At 42.9% G+C, this 24718-nt stretch overlaps 1 protein-coding gene across 2 annotated transcripts in view; it reads right to left on the reverse strand.

Moving 5' to 3' along the window:
- Positions 1–24718, reverse strand: part of OBSCN (obscurin, cytoskeletal calmodulin and titin-interacting RhoGEF) — a 185497-nt gene that overhangs the window by 19858 nt on the left and 140921 nt on the right. For both annotated transcript variants that reach the window (XM_051768316.1, XM_051768317.1), the window contains 10 exons: positions 8978–9232; positions 6489–6612; positions 6013–6146; positions 5554–5666; positions 3722–3890; positions 3141–3222; positions 2498–2698; positions 1886–1946; positions 674–751; positions 134–306 (listed from right to left, as the gene is read on the reverse strand). In XM_051768316.1, coding sequence (XP_051624276.1) covers positions 134–306; positions 674–751; positions 1886–1946; positions 2498–2698; positions 3141–3222; positions 3722–3890; positions 5554–5666; positions 6013–6146; positions 6489–6612; positions 8978–9232 — 1390 coding nt within the window. The remainder of the gene's footprint in view (positions 1–133; positions 307–673; positions 752–1885; positions 1947–2497; positions 2699–3140; positions 3223–3721; positions 3891–5553; positions 5667–6012; positions 6147–6488; positions 6613–8977; positions 9233–24718) is intronic.

Here is a 24718-nt window from a genome sequence, read left to right on the forward strand (position 1 = left end):
GATTCTCAGAGTTCACTTCCAGTTTCCTGTGTAATTATCACTGCTCCATTTACTTATTAACAGTAAATGGATATTCAGGCCATCAAGGGCCTGAAAAAGCTTTTTAGGAAGATGAGAGATGAGCAGATATTACCAGATATCAGTTGCTTTTGACACCGGTGACAGAGAAACAATTTCTGGGGCAACAAACTCTGGAGAGCCGTATTTGCTGTACTGAGGCTCAAAGGGGGTGATCTTCTGAGCAAACCCAAAGTCACAGATCTTCAGGTCTTCCCTCTCGGGGTAAACCATGAGGATATTCAGTGGCTGCAAAATAAAATAAAATAAAATAAAATTATAAAATAAAATAAAATTATAAAATAAAATAAAATTATAAAATAAAATAAAACAAAATAAAATAAAATAAAACAAAACAAAATAAAACAAAACAAAACAAAACAAAATAAAATAAAACAAAATAAAACAAAATAAAATAAAACAAAATAAAACAAAATAAAATAAAATAATAAAATGAATTAATAAAATAAAATAAAAGGAGAAATTTTACTTTAAAGCAGGCAATATTTTCCATTTTAAGTAAGAAAATAATTGAATAATAACTAAATAATTCAAACATAGAATGCCCATTCCCTGACAAAGAAGAGGCTGTGAAAAGCCTGTCATTGCACATTACCTTGATGTCCAAGTGAAGGATGTTGTTGTCGTGAAGATATTTGAGTCCTTCCAAAAGTTGCTTGATATACAGTTTGACCTAAGAATGAAATTAATTATTAAAAAATCATTAAACAGTAATAGTACATAGGAGGGTCCCTGATTCCACCAATATTTGTAGTATATGAGAGAGGGAGAAATTGAACCAGAAATACTTTTAAAGCTAGAATTATCTTCTTTTATTATTCTTGCAGTTGGAATTAGATGTGAACCAAACATCACCCTGTGGAATGAAGCTGTGCCTCGTGTGTGACCCCTTTGCCCTGCTGGAACCTTCCGTGTGTGAAAAAGTCCCTACTTTTTTTTAAAAAACCAAAAACCAAAAAACCAAACCAAAACAATCCTACAGAGTTGCAAATTAAAAGAAATAAAAGAGACAAAAATCCTCAAGTTTGACAAACTTTATCAACTGTCATAACACAAACTCAGCTCTGGCTTGGTTTAAATCAGGCAAACACAAATTTTTAAAACACAAATACATCTTAAAACTATCTTGTAAACCTATTTGTTGACCACATGCAGATCCAATCAGACTATGACTTTGAACATTTATATCTAGATTTACATCCAGATTCAGCTCTGGAAGTCCTTTACCTTTGACATGTTATAGTGTCAGTTGAGGTGGGATCCTTAAAGATCCCCCCCAGCCCAAACCATTCTGTGATGTTTCCCTCTGAGTATTCTAAGAAAAATCAATTTTCCCCATAAACGTGGGACACCTGGCTACCAGATGGGAGATATGAAACATTTTGAACTTTGAGCACCAAGGATCTAAAAAAAAAAAAAAAAAAGAACCTTTTAGAAACCATAATTTCATCCCTTTGTTTTGGGGACTGAAAGGGAGTGGATAGAATTCAGTTACAAGGGGATAAATTGGTATTAAGCAAGCGAAGATACAGGAGCTCCAGGTGACAGATAGCAAAGAAATGATAATACTAGAGCAAATATAATAATATTTTTCAGGCTGAATGCAATCCTGGTGGTCAAAACCACTGCCTGTTTCTAGTTACTGTCCAGAGAAACTCAACTTGTTGGGAACACATTTGAAGAGCTGATTGTGTTTTGACAGGTTGCCACTGGTTTCAAAGACATTCCTCCTAAAGAAAGACATTCCTCCATAAGGAAAATGCAGGTGGAACCAACTCTGGGCTCTCAAGTGAGGGAGAGGAATTACCTCAGCTTCGGTGACCACACTCTTCTTGAACAAACGGTCCAGGAGCTCTTCGCTGGAGCATCTGACAAGGGTATTAAGGGAGAGCAGAACTGAAGGTAAAAGCTCATTTTTGCAGCAGAATTCACCAGGTGGTCTCAGGCAATGTGATGATCATTAAAATCTCTATTGCTGTGCCCTTCTGGCAGAGTTGGGCTGCTCTAAACCCGTGCTCCTACAAGGGGGAGATAAGATCTGCAGGTTGGTAGATTTTGGTATTGCTTGTGCTAAAATCTACCTGTTGGCTACTGGGTTTTCTGGTCTGCACTGCCTTTTCCTGGTGCTCACCCAGACTGGATCTCATGGGAAAAAAAGAGTCCTTAACTTCCAGACATTTCAGAATAGAGTTTTGATGCTTAATAACCCATTCACACTTGGATATACAAGTATGATTTTACTCAACAGTACTGCAGTGGAGCTCCCACAGAGCTGTGCCTGCAGTGCAGAGAAGGGCTGTGCATGTCCTTTTATCTCAGGCAAAACCAAAAAATTGTTAATTCATAAGTTTTTTTAATAAACAGGCTCTACCCACTACTTCCCCAGCCTCCTCAGACAAGCTGCACAGAAAAAGGATACAACTCCAGAACCAGAATCAGTGTTTTCCTTGTTTCAAACTCATCCAGGAGCCGGGTAATCCTGTCGTGGGACAGAGAGGCGAGAATGTCCCTCTCTTGGTGGGCTCGAGACTTGGTTTTGCTTCGCAGAGGGATGAACTTGGCAGCACAGGACACTCTGTTCCCCTTGTGCACAACCCGTTTCACGAAGCTGAAGCAGCCCCTGTGCAGGAATCGAAGGACACAAGCCCTGCTCAGACACGGTTTAAAGAGCAGCAGGCAGAGAGTTTTCCACATCCTGCCCTTTGACAGCTCCCCACTGCCCAGTGCTTAAATCCTCCTGAACAAAAAGCTCGTTTTCCTGTCCGTGAGGTGCTGTTGCCCTCTCCTGGCTGCCTCCAAAGCGAAGCAAGGTGTCCACATAACGAGAAAAGCTGTTTCAGGTGATGCAGGTGCTGACAAAGGCTGATGCCTGCACTTATGGGCTGTATGGACTCTCCCATCCTCTGTCAGAAACCACAGGAAAGCATTCCCAGCACACCTGCAACGAGGTGACCTCCCACTTTTCCACTTTTCCACAGCTGGGCCCCCTCTGCCTCAGCAGCTTGGAAGGGCAATTAGATGTTCCCTGGCAGTGATGCTCTAGAGCTGGAAAATTCATTTACCTTCCAATTTCCTGCTTCACCTCATAATGGGCATGGAGCTTTCTCCTGGTGGCCACTTTCTTTCCTTCTTGGTCTTTCTTAGCTTTGGCAATGAAGGAAAATATAAAGGTTAATATTCAGACAGCAATGCCTTGCTAATAGTGTGCAGAGTTGTCACAGGACAATCTAAAGCAGGAAAATGACAGAGATTCTCTGAACTTCTGAAGAGAATTAGGTGGAGCTGCTTGATAACAGAACCTGTCAGTGTGAACTCTGGGGTTGCCCAGAGAAGCTGTGGCTGCCCCATCCCTGGAAGTGTTCAAGGCCAGGTTGGACAGGGCTTGGAGCAACCTGGGAACGTGAAAGGTGTCCCTGCCCATGGGACTGGGTTGGAATGAGGTGGTCTTTAAGGCCCCTTCCAACCCAAACCATTCCAGGATTCTGTGATTTGTTTTTATACTGGATCTTGTGGTATTTAGCAATCTATAAATGCACACAGGAATAGAGAGCTGATACCATACAGGTACCAGAACACGACAACACCAGAGAACACGTTGCCATGGCTATGGAAGCAACTCCTGCAGCTGAGGGAGTGGCATTACCTTCACGTACAACGAGCTCTGCTTTGCACAAAACCTCCCCTCCTGCATTTTTGGCAACACAGGTATAAACACCACCATCTTCCACGGCAGCATCGTCCACCGCTAAGAAATACGTTGTCCCTTCCTTCCCCTGGTGGACTCTGTCACTGTCTGTTAGCAGTGAAGTGCCCTGAAAGAAGGAAATGACATTTTAGCACTGGAAAAACCAAGATGGAAACAGATGTTTTCTCTCTTCAAGAGACAAGCTACGGGAGCAGAGCTACCACACAGACTGCTGAGGTCAGCAAATCTCCCCAGCAAAGTGCTGGCTGGAGAATCCTCCATGTCCCAGTGTTCCCATTTATAGGAATACAGGCTTGGGAGGGATCACCAGTGCCATGTGGTTGATTGTTCAGCTCTCCCAGCACACCATTCCTGAGCAGTCAGCCCAGGGAACACAAGGATCAGCTGCTTTGCTCCTGCCTGGTCTCCAGCTTGTGCTGGCACTTGTGGTGTTTGTGAGATGAGGAGCAGCTGAGGGAGCTGGGGGGGGCTCAGCCCGGAGAAAAGGAGGCTCAGGGGGGACCTTCTCACTCTCTACAACTCCCTGACAGAAGGGAGGAGCCAGGTGGGGGTCAGGCTCTTCTCCCAGGGAACAAGGGACAGGACAAGAGGACATGGCATCAAGTTGTTCCAGGGGAGGTTCAGGTTGGACATCAGGAGGAATTTCTCCACAGAAAGGGTGATTAAGCATTGGAACAGACTACCCAGGGAAGTGGTGGAGTCCCCATCCCTAGAGCTGTCCAAGAAAGGACTGGATGTGGCACTCACTGCTCTGGTTTAGTTGACATGGTGGTGTTTGGTCAAAGGTTGGACTTGATGTTCATGGAGGTCTTTTCCAACCTTAAAGATTCTGTGATTCTATATATTCCTAAATGCTATGAAGAAAGGGACAGGAGGGAGTGTGTGTGACACAGAGGGCAGATTGTGAGCATTTGCAAAAGGTCCCTATGGCAGTAAAATGCAACATAAATATATATAATACAATATATACATATATGTATATAATACAATGTAGGTGAAGTGAACCCTATTCCCACACATAAAATGTCAGTCTCAGAGCTGTTCCTTTTTATACTGGAGCAAATTTTAACTCAGAGCAAATCACTCCACAGCAGCACCAGCTCAGTGCTTGGTGGGACCCAAAAAATATCAGATGTTAGAATTATTAGGGAAGGAATAAAGAATAAGACACAAAGCATCATTTAATAAATCCATGGCTTGCCCATGCTTTGGTACTGTTGCAGCAATGTCCTCTGTAACCCTTTCCAGATGAGGATTGACAGAGCAAGTTGAGGCTTCTTTTAGCAATATGACAAGATATGGCAGCAATATTCTAAGGAATGAGAAATTATTTCTCTTTCCTTCCTGTGGGATATTCATTGTCCTTGGTCACACTCACTTTAACAATTAGTTGCAGAAAAGATACAGAGCCTGGAAGTCATGCTGACAATTGGAATAAACCACTCCTAATCCCATCCCCAGCCCCAAACAACAGCACATATGTCAGTGACTCTCAGGCAGGAACCAGTTTCCTTTCCTGCTCATCTTGGTCTCCAAAACCATCTGGGTTGCCCTGTCTGAAAAAGGATCCCCAGTGACACTGGAGACAACACAGGGTGAGACACGGGGATGGTGGTTCCAGTGAGAGCAGCTGGTTCCACAAACCCTACAGACACGATCCACAACCAGTTTAAGATATGTGGCATGAAAGAGCAGAAGACATTCCCTGTGGAAGTCCAGCACTAGAGTCCTTTCTGTGGTCCTCACTGTCAGCCAAAATCTGCACTCACCTTAAACCACAGCACGGTGGGTGGAGGGGTTCCCTCGATGACTGCCTGAAATTTGGCACGTTCCCCAGAGTTCACCTGCACATCCTCTATTGTCACTTGCATGTAGGGAGGACCTGGTGGGACACAAGGGTTTGCTCCATGCACAATGCCATAACTTTGTCCCCAGTGTGCTGATGTAGGTGGAGTTACTCAAATGGTGTTTATAGGATGGGCCATTTAGGGTATAACAGCTTAGTGTCAACTCAAGAGGTACCACAGCAATATATTTGGGTTTCTTTATACTGGCATTACTTTTAGGCTTCTTATCTTCAGGGTTACCTATTATTTTTTTGTTTAATCAAGTTACCACTTAAAAAAAATTGGAATTGTTTAAAAAAAGCAGTCATGGGGACTTGATACCAAAAGAAAAGACAGTGGCAATTGTGGAATGTGGGAGAGGGAAACAGGGTGTGCTCTTACTTGCTGGGGTCTTCTCCTCAGTCTTATACACACGAGTTCTTTCCGTGGTCTCAATATAAACTTCACTGTGCACATCCCAGACCACGTCTCCTTCTCTCCTGTACCAGCCTCCTGCCCCTGCCTCTGGTGAGGTTCTGCCACGAAGCCCAAGAGAAAAGATCAAGACATTGTCACATGCAGTGACAAGAGGTGCAAGATTTCCCCTGCCACAGACCTGTTTAACCAGCAGATGAAGAGTTATTTACTTAAAGTTAACACAACTTTGGTTTGGGGGAATGAATTTCTCTCCAACCTTTTCTACCCTTCTTTGACAAAGCACGTGCCACCAGGATTCTAAAAATTATGGCAAACCTACAAGAACCTGTTCAAGTCACCACCTGGTTCCTCCACAACAGAGAACTTGATTTTCTTGCAGCAGAGTCTGCCCCGCTCAGAAATCCCTGTGTGTTGTATCAATGTATTGGGATGGCATTTACCTGTCGATGGGAACGGTGCGTTCCCGAGCGCTTCCGTCTCCAGCAGTTGTGTCTTCCTTGGAAGGACCAGGGCTGGGCTTTGGCACACTGGGTTCTTCAGCTGAAACCTGCCTCTGTGCTTTGTCTGGCAGCAGAAACAGGGCAAGTTAAACGTGTCACCTATGACAGCACACCTGAAACCCAGAGCAAGCCTTTGGGGCCTTCTCTAGTCTGCCTGGAGTTGGAACCGAGTCCAGCTGAGTCCAGCTGAGTGCAGTCACTGAAGCTCAGAGGAGATTTTGGCCCTTTTGCAAAGATCACATAAAGCAAAGGGGTTGAACATCAGAGAGACCAAATGGAGGTACGTTTCTGACTGGGAAATACTAACTTTTCTGTAAGGAAGCACACACAGACAAGAGATGGGAAAGGCAGTCTGTAGGGACAGGGAGAAACAGGACAACTGGAAGGATACTGCAGGTTCATCCATCCTTTATAGGAGATAATTTATCTGTGTTGGAGTTCCAGCTCATGGCTGTGATGAAATCGTAGAATCACAGAACTGTTTAGGTTGGAAAAGACCTTTTAGGTCATCGAGTCCAACCATTAACCCAGCACTGCCAAGGCCAGCACTAAACCATGTCCCCAGGTGCCACATCTACACATCTTTTAAATATATCCAGGGAAACCCAACATTAGCTTTGTACACATGAGTGTTTCAATTAAACCTTGTTAGGAGAACAGCTCTTGGCTCACTGCTGTGATCACAGACAGCATCAGTGACATGATTAAACTCACATCAACGTAAAAGTGGTGGTCAAAGCAAGTCCTGGGTGGGGATATGATTAATCCGGAGAAAATATGGAGGCACATTCTTACAGAGAACCATGTGATATTTTAACATCAGCATTGCTGCACCTCCACTGGGTTGTTGGAAAATGTCTTCATAGAGCTCTAAGTTACACCAGAACAAGGTTTGGCATCTGGGGCTTATAGGAACAAGGAAACAAAAATTTGGTGCAGCTTGATGGCAGTTCGGGTATTTTTCAACTTTTTTAGTTAATTATTTTATGAGACATATCTTTAAAACCTGATTTGATCTTCCATTCCAAAAGTACCCGACTGTCTTCTGATATTGGAATTGCACCATAGGATAAAGTGCATTGTCTTCTTTTCCATTTTAGGAGAAAAAGTTAAATTAAGAGGGGTCTTCCCCCAGCAGGAAGCATTTTATGGATGTTTGGTGCTGAATGGTTTTGGAAAAAAGCAGCAGTTTCTAGAAATCACAGAAAACAGCTTTATGGGGATGGAAAAAGTGGTTATTCAAGACATTGCTGACAGGTTAGTGGGATTGTGCTTTCTTATCACTATCGAAATATTTGCCTTCTTTTTAATCAAAGCATGTGATCATAGGGACAGTTGTCAAGTTTCCATCTGATTAAAATAACTCCCCATAAAATATTTAATTTTGCTCAATGAAAAACCTGCAAAACCATCTCATTCACTATTGTATTTCCTCTGTAGTTATGACTAAGGAAATAATCTACTAGTTGACGTTTTACTTCAGATTTTTGAGTCGTCCTGCTTCATCAGGCTATTATTGCCAAGGATGATTTCCTACTAGAAAGGAAAAAAAAAGGTTTTAAAGTCCTGTCATTTTTATATGCCGTTATTTTGGGTCTGATTCCCTGACCAGCTTTTATTCTTGTTCTGTTTTAAACAAGAATATCTTATTTTTTTAAACAGTATTTTGATTTGGGGCTGAGGGTTACTTGAGAAAACAGTTATTCTGACTTGACACAGAGACAGCTGAGACAAGTTGTTATGGCAGAAGCAGAAGGAAGAGTGGAAGGGTTGTCTCTCATTTGCGATTTTTTGAAAACAATGGAAAAACAAAGGACTTGATATCTTGGCAAGACACAGTCACACACATCACTGGGTTTAGTCACACAGGAGCTGCTAAGGAGTCTGTCAAGGCTCCAGGGTCAGTGAAATTCAGCTGAACTTGATGCACTGAACATCCTCTAAAACTTCTGCCAGCGGATCCAGGGATGTTAAACACATTTCCAGCTTGTTTATGGCAAAAACTAAAGCAACTGCCCTCACCCACCCCACCAAACCAAATCCCAAATAACTTTATAAATGTAAAAGAGGGCTCTCATTCCACCTTCTCCCCCAAAAATACCTGAAACAAGAAAAGGGACAAAAGCCCAAAGCTGGAAAATATTCCCATTCCCTCCATTTTGGGCAGGTGATGAATCAAACTCTACTTCAGACGTGGTTTTCAAACATCTCCTGTTTCCTGAAAGATCTGCCCCGTTCTTATATCCAACCTAACCCCAACCCACACCCCCACGTTTCTTGGGGTCTGAATGTCCTCTCTTAATCTTCGTCTGCTCAAAACACACTGAAACAGAAAAATGAGGTAAAAAAATATCTTTGCTGGCACGTTCAGCGTTTCTCTCTCTCTCTTGACTCCCACGGGACCTCTCCCAGATCCATGCCCAACCTACCATGGCCTCCAGGAGCCTGGGTTTGGGTGCTGGCTTCATGAACCAGCACAGGGGGCCCAGCTGATGTTTCTGAGAGGTCTGGAGGAACAGACCCAGGAAGGCCAAGGCCACCTTCTCCTCTCATGCCCAGGGGAAGAGTCACCAGCATTGACGCCGAGTCCATGAGTGTCCTCAGGGCTGTCTTGATCTCCTTATCGGCGCGTTGGAGCGAGGCCTGGACAGAAGTCTCCATCCTTGGCTGTGGGGGAGTCATTCCTACAGGCAAGAACAACAGCTTTTCTCTCTCAAGGGCAAAAAGAAAACAGCAGCACCGCCCAACCCATGGGAATCTTTGCAATTGTATGGTTTGACTCCCCAAGAGCAGAGAGTTGATGTGGAAACGCTTATTCCAGCAAGAGGGAATGTGGCTGAGACTTGGAATAAGAAGGTTGGCTTTGGAAAGAGGTGTCCCCCCAGGCTGAGGACACTGTGCCACACTGTGTACACATGTGGGGTCTCCCTAGACAGTGGAACAAAGGATTCATCTCCTGGCTCAACCCTACGTTGGCTGGTCAAAAATACCTTTATTAATCATAGAATATCCTGAACTGGAAGGGACCCACAAGGATCATCAAAGTCCAACTCCTGGTCCTGGACAGGACAATCCCAGCAATCCCACCCCATCCCTGACAGTGTTGTCCAAACACTCCCTGAGCTCTGTCAGCCTTGGGGCCATGCCCACTGCCCTGGGGAGCCTGGTCAGTGCCAACCACCCTCTGGGGGAGGAACTAATCACTGGTTAAGACCAATGATCTGAACCCACTGCACTGATACAGATCCTATGTGCCAGGGGGACGTTGTCCTCACAGGGAAGAAGGAGGGAAAAGGCACCAGTGTCATCAGTGGCTCTGGAGAAGGGCAGGGGAAAGAAGGGAAGGTTTTTCTGCTTCACGATAGGACAGCAGAAAAGCTGTTCTTTTGCTCCTGAGTGAGGTGTTTGTCCTACTTTACCATTTCTGGATATTTTTGCTGGGCTTTGCTGCAGGAGGTACCTGAGACCTTTAAGTTTGTTCTCAGATATGCCTTTACAAGATACCCCAAAAGTGAAGTCATCCGGTCTGTACAGTCATGCCCAGCAGTGGTGCAGAGGAGAGCATCATACAGAGGAAGAGGTAACTCCTGCCTCAAGAAACTCACTGCCTTGAAGGCAGAGAGAAGACAGAAGCTTTAAACACCGAAAAATGGACTTCCAAAGCATAAGTTTTTGCAGAATGGCCACCCAGAAGACAAATAGCATGGTTTCACCCCCCATCCAGTGATGGTAGAAGCAGCAACTCTAGAATGGGATCATAGGAGCTCAGGAGTTCATCTCATCAATTTACTGCCCAATAAACCTTTCACAGATCTTGAAGAGGTACAACAAAGGGACAGATGATGTTTAGAGAAGCCCTCAAGTAACCATCAAGGCAGGCAAAATGCATGTCAGACAAAGAGAAATCATCATGTTCACGATGTGATTGCTCACCAAGCAAGAGAGAAAACTCAAACCATCGCGTGGTTCAAGAAAAAATGCGAGCACTTGGAACAAAGATCTCTGACCCGTTTAATGTCATTGACATGTGAGCACATCCTGTAGCTGTTTAGATTCTGCTCCTTTCCCATCCTTAAGGAAGCAGATTCTCATGATAGGTCAAGTTTGGATCAGCTCCCTTCGAAGACACATCGCTTGTTTTTTTGTTTTCAATGGTCATAGTGGTCATGAAATATTTATTTTCTAAATTTTTTGATGGAAAAAGCAAGTTTTGCTCACTCGGTGCCCCAGACTGACCCTCCGTGTTTGTCAGCACTGGGATGGGTGGAAGATTTTAAGTATTTTCCTAGAGAAATATTTCAATTCCCTGGTGTTCCTGTTGTGATTGCTGCCAGCTGGTGCTGACCTGTGAGCTGGGCAGCTGCCAACAAGGGATCTCTTTGGAAAGGTATGAAACGCTCAGGATCTCTCAGTGAGGAAATACCTAGAGATATAGAGGTTATATATAATCACAGGTCTCCTCCATGCTGCTAAAACCACCATTTTCACAGCTGTTTAGGGATGTTACACCACCTCCTTCCTTCTTTAGGACACTGATTCAAGCTGCTGACCTGAGGAACTTCAATATCCACCAAGGTACATGGAACCAACACCACAGTGATGACACACCCGTGATGGACAAAAATTCCCAGTTCTAAAATCCCACCCTTGAACCTTTCCACCCCACATCTCCTTCAGCCCACAGCCAGGGAATTGTGTCAAGACTGACATGCATTTTGAAGTTCCAGTTCGGTCTCAGAGAAGGACCCAAATATCATTCAAGATTATTGACTCATAGGCCTGAGTTGGAAATATCCCTAAGAACAGATCCTTCCACTTCAACAGTTCTGAAACTTCCTATAAAAAAAGGAGCCAGAGCCCAACTGAATTATTGTTCTTGGGCCATGATCCAGCTCCTGCTGAAGTCAGGAGGAGAAGAGGATGAGCTGATGGAATATCAAATGCCATAAAAAAGAACACAGAAACCCAAGGAGTTCAGTGACAGCTGATGCAAGACATTTATTGATATAAACTCAGCACTTAACAGCATATCTTGCATTGGATTTTTTTTTTGGTGTGTGTTTTTTTTTTTTCTTTTTGTACCTCAAGCAAACTGAAGTTTCCACTTTATTAATACCCATTTACCTGCAGGAATTTTAGTAAAACATCCACTGTATTAAAATCTTTCATACAGCTGTATGTTTTCATCTACAAGAAATAAATCCCTACACGTCTCATTAGTTATCTACAGAGTTCAATCACTTACAAGCATAATTTTTAACCTCTAGGAAAATATTTTGAAGGTATATGTAATGAACTTTTCATAAATCTTTCACTTTTTGAACAGAGGATTTTAAAAATTTCTTTCAATTGATTCTCTGTTGCTTAAATTTCAAAAGAAAATGTAAACAGATGTTAATTGCTTTGAGCTAATGAGTCAAAGTATAATTATTTCTTCTATGACCATCTGAACTGCAGCCTTAGAGTGTCTTTAGAAAAACCTGAGCATCAACCACAACAGGAGGAAACCTCCCATTCCTTTACACATCTTCATTAACTTTTGAATGAATATCATATTTTAAAAGCTTATCACAGGGCAAATTCTTTTCTCAGCAGTATCTTTGTAAATCTGAACGAAACCCACTTCCTTCAGTGGAATTTTTCTAGATTGATACTGGAATAGCTGAGATCAGAATCAGGCCCAATATAAAAGAAATATTTCCAGTTTTGAAAGTATTTCCCCGTTGTGTGTCTGTTACTTTCCAATGTACAGTGCAATATATGAAAAAAGCACTAATATATATATCCATTGTATTGCTGATTATAAAACAAACAGTATAAACCAAGGAGATGTTATAAAAAAACGGGAGAGTACCATAAAGGAAGCTTGATTTCCTTCACCACACATAACCCCTGGAAAAGCATCCTATATCATGAAGGTAGTGCACGTTATATTCCACACAACATCCTGTCTGGATGCAGAGAGTGGAAGGCTGTGAAATCACTGCGTTCATTTTAGTCAGCACATGATCAAGGTGCAGCCACGGAAGGGAAAAAAGATAACGTGTTCTTTTCTGCAAGCACCTTCTGTGAATTCAGTCCCTGTCAGCAGGAATATTTTGCCAAGACTCCAGAACAAGCTCCTCGATATTACCTGGCCGGGAAACACTGAGACAACACCACACACACATTCCCAAGGCAGAAACTCACTCCATCCTCCCTCCTCAGGCTGCTCGGAAATCCAGCAGTGCCCGGGCATTTCTGGTTTCCCTACACCACCAAAGGGAAAACATTTCCTGTTGCAACACTTGTAGAGAGCTCAGCTAGGACAAAGTGTGGGGATTTTTCACCCTACCCCTCTGTCAGCCACAGGGCCAGCGCTTGGTCCTGCTGAGATCAATGACAAACTCCATCTGATTTCAACTGGCACCAAGGTTGGGCCGGTGAGCTCCTTTCTTTCCAGGGCTGAGCAGCTTGTTGAAGGTCTGTGCAACATCCCTTTTGGGGGAAGCCAACAGGAATGGGCTCAGTGCATCTCAGCCTTCCCCTCCACCTGCATTCCCACTGCAGAGCTCCAGAGGAACTCCACAGAAAGCAATCCCTCTACGAGACATCCCAGCGTTCCGGGTTACAGCAACGCGATGCAACTGCAATGGGCAACCCAATACATTTTGAACAGATCTATTTTTCAACCAAACATTTATGGTAAAGCTCTCTTTTCTTTTTTTCTTATTTTTTTTTCTTTTAAATATGTTTTTGTGCTCCTGCTACTTTGCTGTAGCTCAGTGGTAAATTCCTCTCAGCACGTACAGGATACATCATCCATCCATCTGTTAGTAGGAATGTTTCACCACTGGCGTGTGCAGGAGACGAAATACTAGTCCAGTAATATTTATTAGCAAAGACCACATTTGTGATTCATTTAAGATCACATTTGTGATTCTCTGCACATGTTAGTGCTTGATTGCAGATGCAGAAATCATTTTGTGCAGCACTTAAACCTTTAAGTGCACATAAAGTAAATTATATTTTAAAAGATATGGTATATAAATGCTATATAAATCCACTTCACTAGAATGCAGAATAATGAAACCTACATTATTAGACAACTAGGAAGTGGATTTGAAAATATCAGTCATTTAAAAAAAATAGTCTTTTTCACTTGAAGCAGAACAACAAAACTCTTGTTTCCTCATGACAGTGGGATTTTCACCACTGACTTTAGTAAAACTGGGATGTCAACCAAAAGGCCTGAGCAGCCCTTTGCATCCCTAGTAAATGTAATATTTACTATATATATTTAATTCCGTGGCAGGAGTTTAGACTAATGTAACCAGACTGTGCGTGTTGAAAGGTTTATGAAGAAATTTTGGTAGAGCTAAGTGGTGTCAAAAGTGTAGAGCAGAGTCAAAGCAATGTGAAGCTTCATGACCTTTGGGCCCACACAGTGACAGGAGACACTTTAGCTGGAAAAAATCCTCCTATCCTGGGTTGATGAAAGATGCTGAAAAGCTTGTTTTTCACCTTCTTGCCACACCAGGAATTGGCGCATGAAACAATTTTTAAGTTCATGGACAAAAATGCGCTTTTCCACTCGTACTTCTGTCATAGGTAGAAGAATCAGGCTTTTCCTAAACCTACCATCACTGCCCCACTATGGAATGATATATGTTCACCTCGGTCAAAGCCTTTAAAGCTACAAACTGTTCTGACAGACTGTTCCCTTTAAGACTGGAAAAGCTCGCCATATGGTACTTAAACGTATTTTCCTCCAAAGTATTCCCTTGTAATCCTTGCCACCAATCCCCCTCGCCTATGACGACTTCGATTATTTATTTAATTTTTTTTAATTGTTTTTTTTATACAAAAAGCCGCTTTCTCTTTTTTTTTTTTTGCGTTAAAAATCATGCTCGCATCCGGCTCAGCTCTGGGACAGGTCTTCCGCGCTGATGTGCAAGGTGACGGGCTCGCCCACGGTCCCGTAGCTGAGGGTTCTGGTGGAAACTTCAGTTTTAAAGCTTGACTGGCCGCTGTCCGCCGAGCGCTGGACTTCGGTGCAGAAGGAGGGTTTCACCGTGAAGGAAGGGCCCGGAGGAGCCGCCGCTGCCGCCGGGCGGGAATCGCTCACACGGAAGGAGATGTTGGAGGGGGTCACCCGGGACGCCGACACGAACACGCCCCCGGGGACGTGCTCCTCGTACTGGCTGAAGAACCTCTGCCTGGGCTCGGGCACCACGGGCCTGCCCAGGTTCAGCAGCACCGGTTTCCCGATGGTTGGCTCGTTGATCTCCGTCTGGAGCACCGAGATCTCGCAGGGCCGCTCCGCCGCGGGCGCCTGGTCGTCGCACCTGTAGGTCTCGCCCTCCCGGGGGACGTAATCCTCGAGGTCCTCCAGAGTCAGGATTTTGCCGTTGTGGGTTAAGATCTTGCGGTCCCGGGTGCTGATGTCGTCCGCCCGCGGCTCCTCGGGCTCGTCGACTATGACGACGGTGTCGTCCTCGTTGTCCTCTTGCATCGCTCCAGCAACCCCCTCATCCACAGGCCAAGACACGTCCGGCTCATCCACCTCCTCCTTAACCTCTGGACTCTCCAGGGAGAACACAAGTTCGTGCTGGTCTCCAGCAGCTGCCTCAAAACTGAAGACCAAAGGCTCCCCCCTGCAGGCGAGCAGCGGGCAGGCGGCGTCTGACCCACAGTCAGCACTTGCTTCCTGCGGGGAGCTCTTTCCTTCGGTTCCACAATCTACGAATGAATCATTTCCTAGTTGCTCGGACCCACACGGGGAGTTTCTGTCTTCGTTGCTGACCTGAGGCCCTTCCTGCTCGGTTGTGTACACCAGGGGCTGGATGTCACCTTCAGAGAGCCCCTCACTGGGCAGAGATTTTGACTGTTCCACCAACTTATTGTTGGAGTTGTTTGTGTTTGGATCATCTTCTGGGGAACGCCTCGGCCTTGAGCTGGGAAAAGTGAATGTCAACACCCCTGACTCATCCTTTTCTTGTTTCACTGGGGAAGAGCCTCTTTTCCTTGCGGGTTTTGGCGATTTTTTCACCTTGAATTCAATTATTTCTTCCACTTCGACCCATTTGGGCTTTTTCTCCTCCACCTTGCTCTCTACGACCTCTCTTGCCGCTGCTCCTTGCCTGTCCTCTGGTTCTGTGACATAAAGCCTGGGCACAGCAGACTTGGGTGCTGCCTCCTGGTCATGCCTGTGGACGGGCTGCCTGATCTTGGAGACAAAAACCGGCTCTGGAGTCGGCTCCGCCCTCGGGGAGCGGGAAGGAGAATGACCAGAGGGAGAACGAGCAGGAGAAACCCTTCCCCTTTGTCTTGGGCTCTTCACCACAGTGGTTATGGTTTCCTCTCTGATGACAGAAAGGGTTGGAATGGAGTTGGCGGGAAGACAAGACTTTTTTGGGAGCCACACTCCATCAGCACATGCCGTGGTCGCTCGGGGCACTGCAGTGGGGTTAGTTTTGGGAGCACTCCAGCCTTTGGTGAAGCAGGTCATGTTGGGAGGGGGACACACACAACTCACACACCCACGTGCCCATCTCCACCTCCCTTCTGATCCAGGGAAAACCTCAGTGCCTTTTCCCCAGGTGAACCCCAGCCCCATTAACCCCTTGAGTGCATGAACACACAACAAGCTGGTCCAGCTGAGAACGTTCTTCCTGTGCTTGTGTTGGCCATCTACTGTTCTATTTTGGACCCACAGAGCAGTTTCAGAGCCCCAACATTTTAAATACTTTAACCTTTTCCTGAGTATCCTTGGCTAAAATCCTGGATTTATCCACCTCAATGGCTAAATGCCCTTTATTACAGTAGGGTCAGCAGCTTTCTCTTTTTTAATAAATGTAACATATCTCTATTTTGTTTATCAAAGCTCTTTTGAGGCCAGAGATCTGCATTTCCAGGCACAGAACAGTTGCATTAAAAGGGAATTAACCCTTAACATGTGCAGACAACCAGGAAAAGAAAGTTAGAACATTTCCTGCATGAGTCATCCGTGCCAAAATGAATTTATTTTTACCCTTCATAGAATTATCTATCATTGCAGACACAGCCTAATCCTACTAACTCCAATTGACACAGGAACACCAACCAATATGGGATGCATGATTATGATTTCTCAGCATATTTCTGCTGGCCTTACTTTAGATTTTTTGACATATCCAAAGCAGGTGGGACTTCAGGGATGGTGTAGAGGCCTCACCCCTGTAAAACATCCAAGGTCAGGTTGGACAGGGCTCTGAGTAACCTGATCTAGTTGAAAATGTACCTGCTCAATACAGGGGTTTGGGCTAGATCAGCTTTAAAGCTCTCTTCTACCCCAATATCTAAACCTAGACTTAAATGCTTTTAATTTATATGTTTAACGTGCAGTTTTTCCTGCAGGTTTTTCTGTGGAGTTTCTTACGTGGCAGAAATTGCAGGTGAGGACAGCGTTTGCTTTGCAAGCACAGGGAAGATAATGCTCTGCTGCTGGATCTGTGGAAATCACAGGAAAAGCTCATTTTGCTTCTGTGTCGAGATTCTGTCCCTCCCTCCAAGGAATGGGATTAAAAAAATAGAATTAACTTGAAGTTAAAAGCAATGGCCTGAACTGAGTTTACGAATCCAGGCTGGTGTTGCCTTCTCCTATGGAGAACAGATTTCTTTCCACCATCAACCTTTCCCTTTGAGGGTGTGGTGAGGTCCAGAACTGCATCAGCTACAGTGAGGTTTATTTCCTTCCAGAACGTTCTCTCCTCTCCTGCTCATTTCCACTGCTTTACTCATTCCCCAATTTTTTTTGCAGACCTTGAAGGTCTGTGCAGAGCCTTCAGAATGGCCACGGGGCCTTTCTGAATTACACAAAAACGAATCATTTTAGATAAAGATGAAAATGAGTCCTGGTGTGCTTGCTCCACACTTGGCTCTACGTTGCAAGGTTCAAAACCCTTTTTTTGGGTGGTGTCTGGGATTTGCACATACAGAACATTGTTCAGTCCCATCTCTCAATTATCCCTTATTTTCTGCCAATAGTTTCAAAGCTCCTCAGCTCCCTACACATTAAGGAGAGCTGGAATGTGCCCTTAGAGAGTTGTTCCCAAATTTTATCCCGTCAGTGTCCCAATTCCAGCTGAGTCCACTCTTACAAAAGTTCATGACCTCGAGAGGAGGGGAATTGTTCTGAGATCCTGCTCGTAAATTTACCAACCTCTTTTGAGGCTGCAGCCTTTCATTTAGGAATCCCATCTCCTTATAAGCCCCTGATCCCAAATGGACCAAGTGCCTGGATCTTAAGAAATAGTCACCACAGAAAATAATAACAAAAATAAAAGATAAGCAGCTCTTCTGGTTTCGCACATTCTGCTCACCAACCAAAGTAAAATAAGTCAACTTAAGCACCATGTCCAAGTCAAGGACTGATTTTAGCAATAGTACAACCTTGGAGGTAATCCATTTTCCCAAAATATCCATTCTATAGTTATTTACTGCCATCAGGACATGATTTGAATAGTTTTGAGGTGCTCTGAAGGCCTATCACACAAGGACAGTGTTGCCCCTCTCGCACATGAAGCAATTTTATAATATATTCCTTTTTTATAATGTACTTCTTTTTTATAATGTATTTTTTATAATGTATTTCTTTTTAATAATATATTTCTTTTTTATAATGTACTTCTTTTTTATAATGTATTCCTTCATGATACTTAGAGAGAAGAAGACAGATTGGGATTTTAATGAGCTTCTGGTCTACATATGACTGAGAAAATACTTCTTTTTGCTGCAATTTATGTATATTATAGGTATCCAATACAAACCAGCCTCAAAGTATCCTAAAAGACCATGTCATTATCAGGACAAAAATTCAAATTAGAAATAGAAGAGGATAAAAATATTCATCTTCCTTCTGCTTTATCATAAAAGGCTTTCCTGAGAAATTTAAAACAGAAAGCCAGAAGAAACCACTGTGAGTTGTGAGATATTTGTTAAACTGATAGATGTTTGCAGGTAGACAGTTCTCAAAGCTGGTTTGTTTTCAACACTGAATATTTTTCACGTGTAATATCCTCAAATACCTGCCCCAGGCTGTGTCTGAACCAGCGCTGCTATTTTTTAAAAGGGATTTAAAGCATTTTTTTTTCCAAAGGTGATCACTTTACATAGCTCAGAACTCTGTGGGATCCAGTGGGATGGGAGTGAACACACTTGCATGGCCAATGAACACAAGCTTATTATTGGATCATGCAGAGGCAGCAAAGCAAAACACAAATGTTACAAAAAAAAATTAAAAAAAAAAAATAAAAAATCAGCACTTACATGATGATGGTTTTCTTGGGCACTTTAGTCTCTTGTTCAGTGACTACAAAGAAAACAGTATGAACAGCATGGGGTTAAAGAAAGGCAAAAGCTGAAATGATTAAATTATCTTTGCTCAGTTAATCAAAATAAACCGGAGTGAAAACCAACCAACTGTACCATCCCATCCATGCTTTCTGTGGTTATTTCCAGCATCATCCTTAGTGTTTCTCACCAAGAATGAGAATCCAGAATGTTCTCTGAGCAGTGAATGATTTAGCTTTGAAATTAAATATTTTGTGCAGAGAGAGATATGGCAAAAAATCTGTTTATTCTACCATTTTGGTTTGGCAGGTCAGAGCTAGAAAACAAGGTCCTTATTTAATATTTTTATCCTATAAATAAGGAAGTGATGGTGTCAGAAACCTGAAAATGCCTCGGCCTGGAAAATCCTGGAGAGCTGAAATTCTTTCAACTGTGATTTCACTTCCTAGAAAAAGAGTTTCCCCAGACACTGAATTGTTGCCAAGCTTTTGTGGACTTGATGTAAAACCCAAGCTGATAACAATGACAACTAAAATCATTATCATCAGTACAGAAAATCAGCATTAAAAAAAACCCCAAATCCTAGGAAACCCAGGAGAGCCCTGTTATCCATCTGTGTCTGCTCCTGTTTTGTCTCTTTTTTGCTCTAATTTGCAATTTTTCCTGACCCTTCTCCCATAACAAACTGGAAGCTGTTGATGCATATCAAGATCAAAAGTAATGATTGAAGGATTCTGCAACTGTTTTTTAAAACTGACATTTTTATAAAGCAGAAAGATACCATTTGAAGAGCTAATTGAGATTTTCAGCAGCTTTCCCATCCTATCTGCTGGAATAATATAAAGGCACTGTTTGAATCAGGCTGTTTTGAACACACTCTGAACTGCTGAACCTGTTTGAGGTCTAGAAAAAAAAACACCACCAAGCCCCAATTTTTATTTAATAAACTAGTAAAATTCCTAAAAAAACCTATAATTTAATTCTCAAAGTAATTTGTCTAGCAATTGGTTTTAATTTTATGTTGGTTTTCCATTCTATAATCAATAAGCTCTGGTAATTCTCAGTTGGAGCAATTTAAGTGAACTGCCACTTAAAAATATGTCTATGAAATCACACCCACTTCTTGCCCAGGGAATTTGGAGTGTCTGTATTATTTGCTAAATAACTGGTGATTAGTGCTGATGTTTTCAATGGCGCCCCAAACCTGCCCTGGCTGAAAATTAAAAATACATTTGCAATATTAGATGGAATACTTCAAACTAATTTTCCTTCTGCTTCACTTCCAAGGGCTCTTTCCTGCCTCAGGTGAAAACACAAATCCCATCATGACGAAAAACAATTTCGTGCAGATGTCGATGTTAATGTCTGACCTAGAGCTCATGTTTTCTTTGCAGAGCTTTGTCTCATTTATGCCTGTAAAACTCTGGAATGATTTCCTCTAGAAAGGAGGGAATTGCTGCAGAATTGGGTGGGTTTAAATGAAATCTGTTTGGGAATTTTGACTTTACGCTTTCTGGGTAAGCAAAGGGCAAAACTGTTTTCAAATATTTATCCCTGAACTCAATTACAGTATGACCATTTACCTATCCCTAATTCATACATTTTTTTTTGTATCATTCAAACCCTTTTTTAAATGGTGGAATGATAATTATACAATGGTGGCAGATGAACTGAGCGCTCAAAAAACTCGCTGCACCCAGGTTTGAGATTTTCACTGAATTTTCAAATAATGTTGTGCAATTTTTACACAAGTTTTGGAAAATCTCATCAAACAATATCACAAAATTAACCCATAAGCGGTATCTGAGTAAAGACTCTTAAAGAGTGAAGGGTTCTGATGTAAATAAGTGTTAATTAATTTGATTATACACCTGAAAATAGGTGGTTCATACAATTATTTTAACAGCAACTGTGCTGAGGTGAGAATTAAATAATAGAAATTAAATAATTGGATGAATTTAATGAAATCTCAAAATGTCTGTGAGAAAAAGTCTCTTTAATGTTTATTAATGCCTGCTCCTGCAGGCCTCCCAAATTACCCTGAGCACAATATTTTTATATGTAACAGGTGTCAAAGGGCTTCAATATTCAAAAGTTCAGCAGGCCTGGGATGAGAAAGCTGAAAATAAAGTCAAATTTTTTATGTGTTTTCCAAGGTGTGAGGGAGGATTTGAGCAATCCTATGTGAAGGATAGAACCACATGAAAGTAGGATGAGAGAATTTGGGTTTCTCTTTTGGTTTTAGGTTGTTGTTTTTGTTGTTTTGTTTTCTTTTGTTTTGTTGTTTTTTCCCCCCGAGAGGAAAATATTCTGCATTCCATTTTAGCACCGGATTTATCATTTCAACTTTTCAAGAGCGTTTTAGGAAAAAAAACAGCTTTGCAAAGCAGGAGCCCCTGATAAGCAGGTTAAAAGCTGGAAGCATTAGGATCAGCCAGTGCTTCTACAGGACCAGACTCCTCCTCGGTTAATAGATTAAAACATTGACTTACAAGTGATGAAACATTTAGGATAAGCGAATTCTGAATGGATGAAAGGTGCTTTATGGCCTTTATTACAACTTCTAAGTCTGTTTTCTCCACTCACAGGAGCATAAACCTATTTTTCCTGACGTGAACCACGGGAGCACTGCTCCACTTTCACCCCTCTCTGCTACACTTTGGAGATTAATCAGCAGCAGGGGATGCACCAATCTGACATGAACTGCTAAAGCTAAACCTAAAATGAGCAATTCACACAATCACAGGACCATTAATGTTGGAAAAGACTCTTAAAATCATCGAGTCCAACTGCTCAGCCAGCACTGCCACCGTGTCCCCAAGTGCCACATCTACGGGTCTTCAAAATATTGGTGACTCAATTCATGGAGACAACAGTTTCCTAAATTGTGTGAATGAAATTCAAGTGTTTTGATCTCTCTCTCTCAAAAAAACCCAAAAAAACAAAAAACCAAACCAACCCTAAACCAAACCAACCAAAAGGCTCCACTCCTGCAATGACTGACATGGTTGCAAAGGCAGATTGAATTTGCTCTGAGAACCACGTGGTCAGCCTAAAAATGTCACTAACCCCGTGGTGACAACAGAATAAAAATCACCACCCTAAACAGTGAACTTCCAAGTGGTCAGGAGAAAAAAATCCTGTGCCCTATTTCTTCAGTAAAAGGGTGACACCAGGAGATCTACTGTTCCTGTGTTTTAAAACAATCTTCCATGGGAGAGTCGTGGAATATTTAGCTTTTCCCTGCAAGGTGGGCATTACTAAATAAGGCAACCAAACATACCCAAAGCTCTGCATGAGATCTGTGGCAAAACCATGGAGAAATTCCTGTTCCCTGGCTGTAACTGCATTGAAATTTTTATTTATGGCTTTGCTTATCTCCATTTGTTTACCTGACTCCTCCCCTTGCTATTGGCTTGTTCCTGGACCTGTCCACTCATAGGAAAATGCAACACCTTTCAAAAGCTGGGCTTTTCTTTTAAAATGACCATTAGGGAGCCTGAGGTGAGGGAATCACAACAGTGACATGTTAAAAAGGGACGCCAGAGCACAACAGCCCAGATCTGCCATGTGTAGGTCAAAGCAACAAGGTGCAAAGCAGACAACAAGCTTGAAGTCAAAGAGAAGGATCTTCTTCTGTTACACTTTTTTTAAAGCGTTTAAAACACTTCCAATATGCACAGAAAGAGGAATTTTTTAAGCAACTCTCCATTGACTTCAGTGCAGCGACCAGATGTGGCTGAAGGCAGGTCTCAGCTCACAAGGGGACCCCTTAGTCCAGTGGTTTCCATCCTTTTTTTGGGTTTGGTCCTTCCAAAGGGCCTGCAAATTCCCACAGTGTGAATTTAAATGAGAATTTCGGTTGTGAGACCTGTGGTGTTGGGCTGTGGGTCGTCACCAGCTGCAGGTCAGGGCTCACAAACCGCTGGACTAACGGTGTCCCAAAGTGTGACAGTGGGTTTGTGACAGTACACAAAGGCAGGAGGATACAAACTAAAATATTTGCCTCTAAAGCCCCTCGGGTGCCTCAGGAGACCCAGGCAATGGTCATTTCACAGAACCAAGGATAAATCAGGTAAAACTCAGACCCACAGTGCAGGTGAGCGAGGGAGCAGACACGGTATCTCTGTCCTGTGGTGCCAGCAGTAATGTTGTCCTCTTGGTGAAGTTACAAGCAATCCCATTATTCACAAATATAGGGTAAGGATGGAAAGAGAAAGCCTTCATGAGATCCATCCATCCTCCGGTTCTTTGCCAGATGAACCTGATTTTTCCACAGCACAGGCAGATCAAGGCTGGTTATTGATTCTCAAGAAAGCAACAAGTTCCCTCCTTGGTCAAATGCATCACGTCAAAATTCATCCCTGCTGGGATTCTGCTCACAACAATCCACTTGCTCCATGGATGAGCCTGTTTTCTCCACTGGCCTGAAGCAGCTCTCCCTCTGTTTCTCCCTGGAGGTGACTCAGGGATCTATTTCCTTCCCTATTACCAAATTCAAACAATTGCACATCACAGAGAAAACCTATTTCATAACATTTCTGAAGCTTCCAGGCAAACTCCAATTCTATTTCTTCAATCAAGCGCAAAATTTGTTTTGTTTGTGACTGCAGGAATAACAGCAGATGAGTAATTTGGGGCTGAATATATACATTTGCAACCCCAAGAGCTGAAAATGCTCCTAGCACTTTTTACAACCCTTGTTTTCCTTTATAACATCTTCTGCCTGAAGGGAACTTCATCAAGATACACCACCCTAACAGTGCTTTGTTTATGTTCCTCTGCATCCTGTATACCGCTTATTTTTCTCTCTTTAGGGCACAGCACAGAGAAAACATTCAAGTACTTGAAGGTTTATTCTGCTGAAAAACACAGTGTTTCTACACTAAACAACATTCTCCATGTAATGCTTTCTGATGGGACTCTGCGAAAGGAATAAAGGGAAAACAAGATTAAAATGAAGTCAAGCAAGTCCATAGATGAGGATACTAATCTTAATAGCTTATTGTGAGGGAATCCTCTTAATGCAATAATAAAACATTAGTGCCTCCAAAGAGCTGGCCCATAGGTCCATCCAGACCAGGACCCTGCCTCAGACAGGGCCAACAACAGAGTAATATAGAAAGTGATGAAGAAAATAGGAATAGAGAACCACTTTCCCTGAATATTTTTCCAGATTCTCCAGCATTTTCTGCCCGGCAGCTTCTTGAATTAACATGTCCTTAGTGGATATTGATAATACCAATTATCTCCTATCAAACAGGCACTTGAATTCCTGTTATTATCACAAGACAGTGTGGAATCACTGAAGATGAGGAAAGAAGGTTCTACAGCCGTTGGCAAACCTCTGGCTTTTGTTGACCATGTCTCCACCAACCACATCTGGGAGAGGTCTCTGGAACCAAGGTTTGCTGGCATGGAAAGGCCTGTGCCTGCCCTAGTCCTCTCTCTTACCCCCCAAATCATCATCTATTACCTACTGAAGGTGGTCCCTTGGCTGTATTATCCCCTGAGCTATTCAAGAAAGGCAGCACTGGCTGGTCCACACTCAACCAGCCAAGGACACTTCCAAGATGTACAAAGAACCAATTTCCTATGCCAGGAAAAGTCCCTTACACAGATGTACCCATAGATTGAAAGTGGGTTGTGATGGGTCTGTAGCAAGCCTGTCTAACACTGTGTGTGGACATCCCTTGGATGAGAAGGTAACTTTAGGCAGAAATACCTAAAGGTGTCAAGAAAGAGATGTGTTGGATGGGTGTAAAATCAATTCCTATGACCCTTCAATCCAGGGTAAACTTGTGGAAAAAAAAAAGAATAGACTCTATGACTATCCCAGAACAATCTTAAACCATGGA

This window comes from Manacus candei, unplaced genomic scaffold (genome assembly GCF_025592945.1).
Source record: "Manacus candei isolate 608988 ecotype Guabito, Panama unplaced genomic scaffold, ASM2559294v1 h1tg000094l, whole genome shotgun sequence".
In the NCBI taxonomy this organism is placed as follows: domain Eukaryota; kingdom Metazoa; phylum Chordata; class Aves; order Passeriformes; family Pipridae; genus Manacus; species Manacus candei.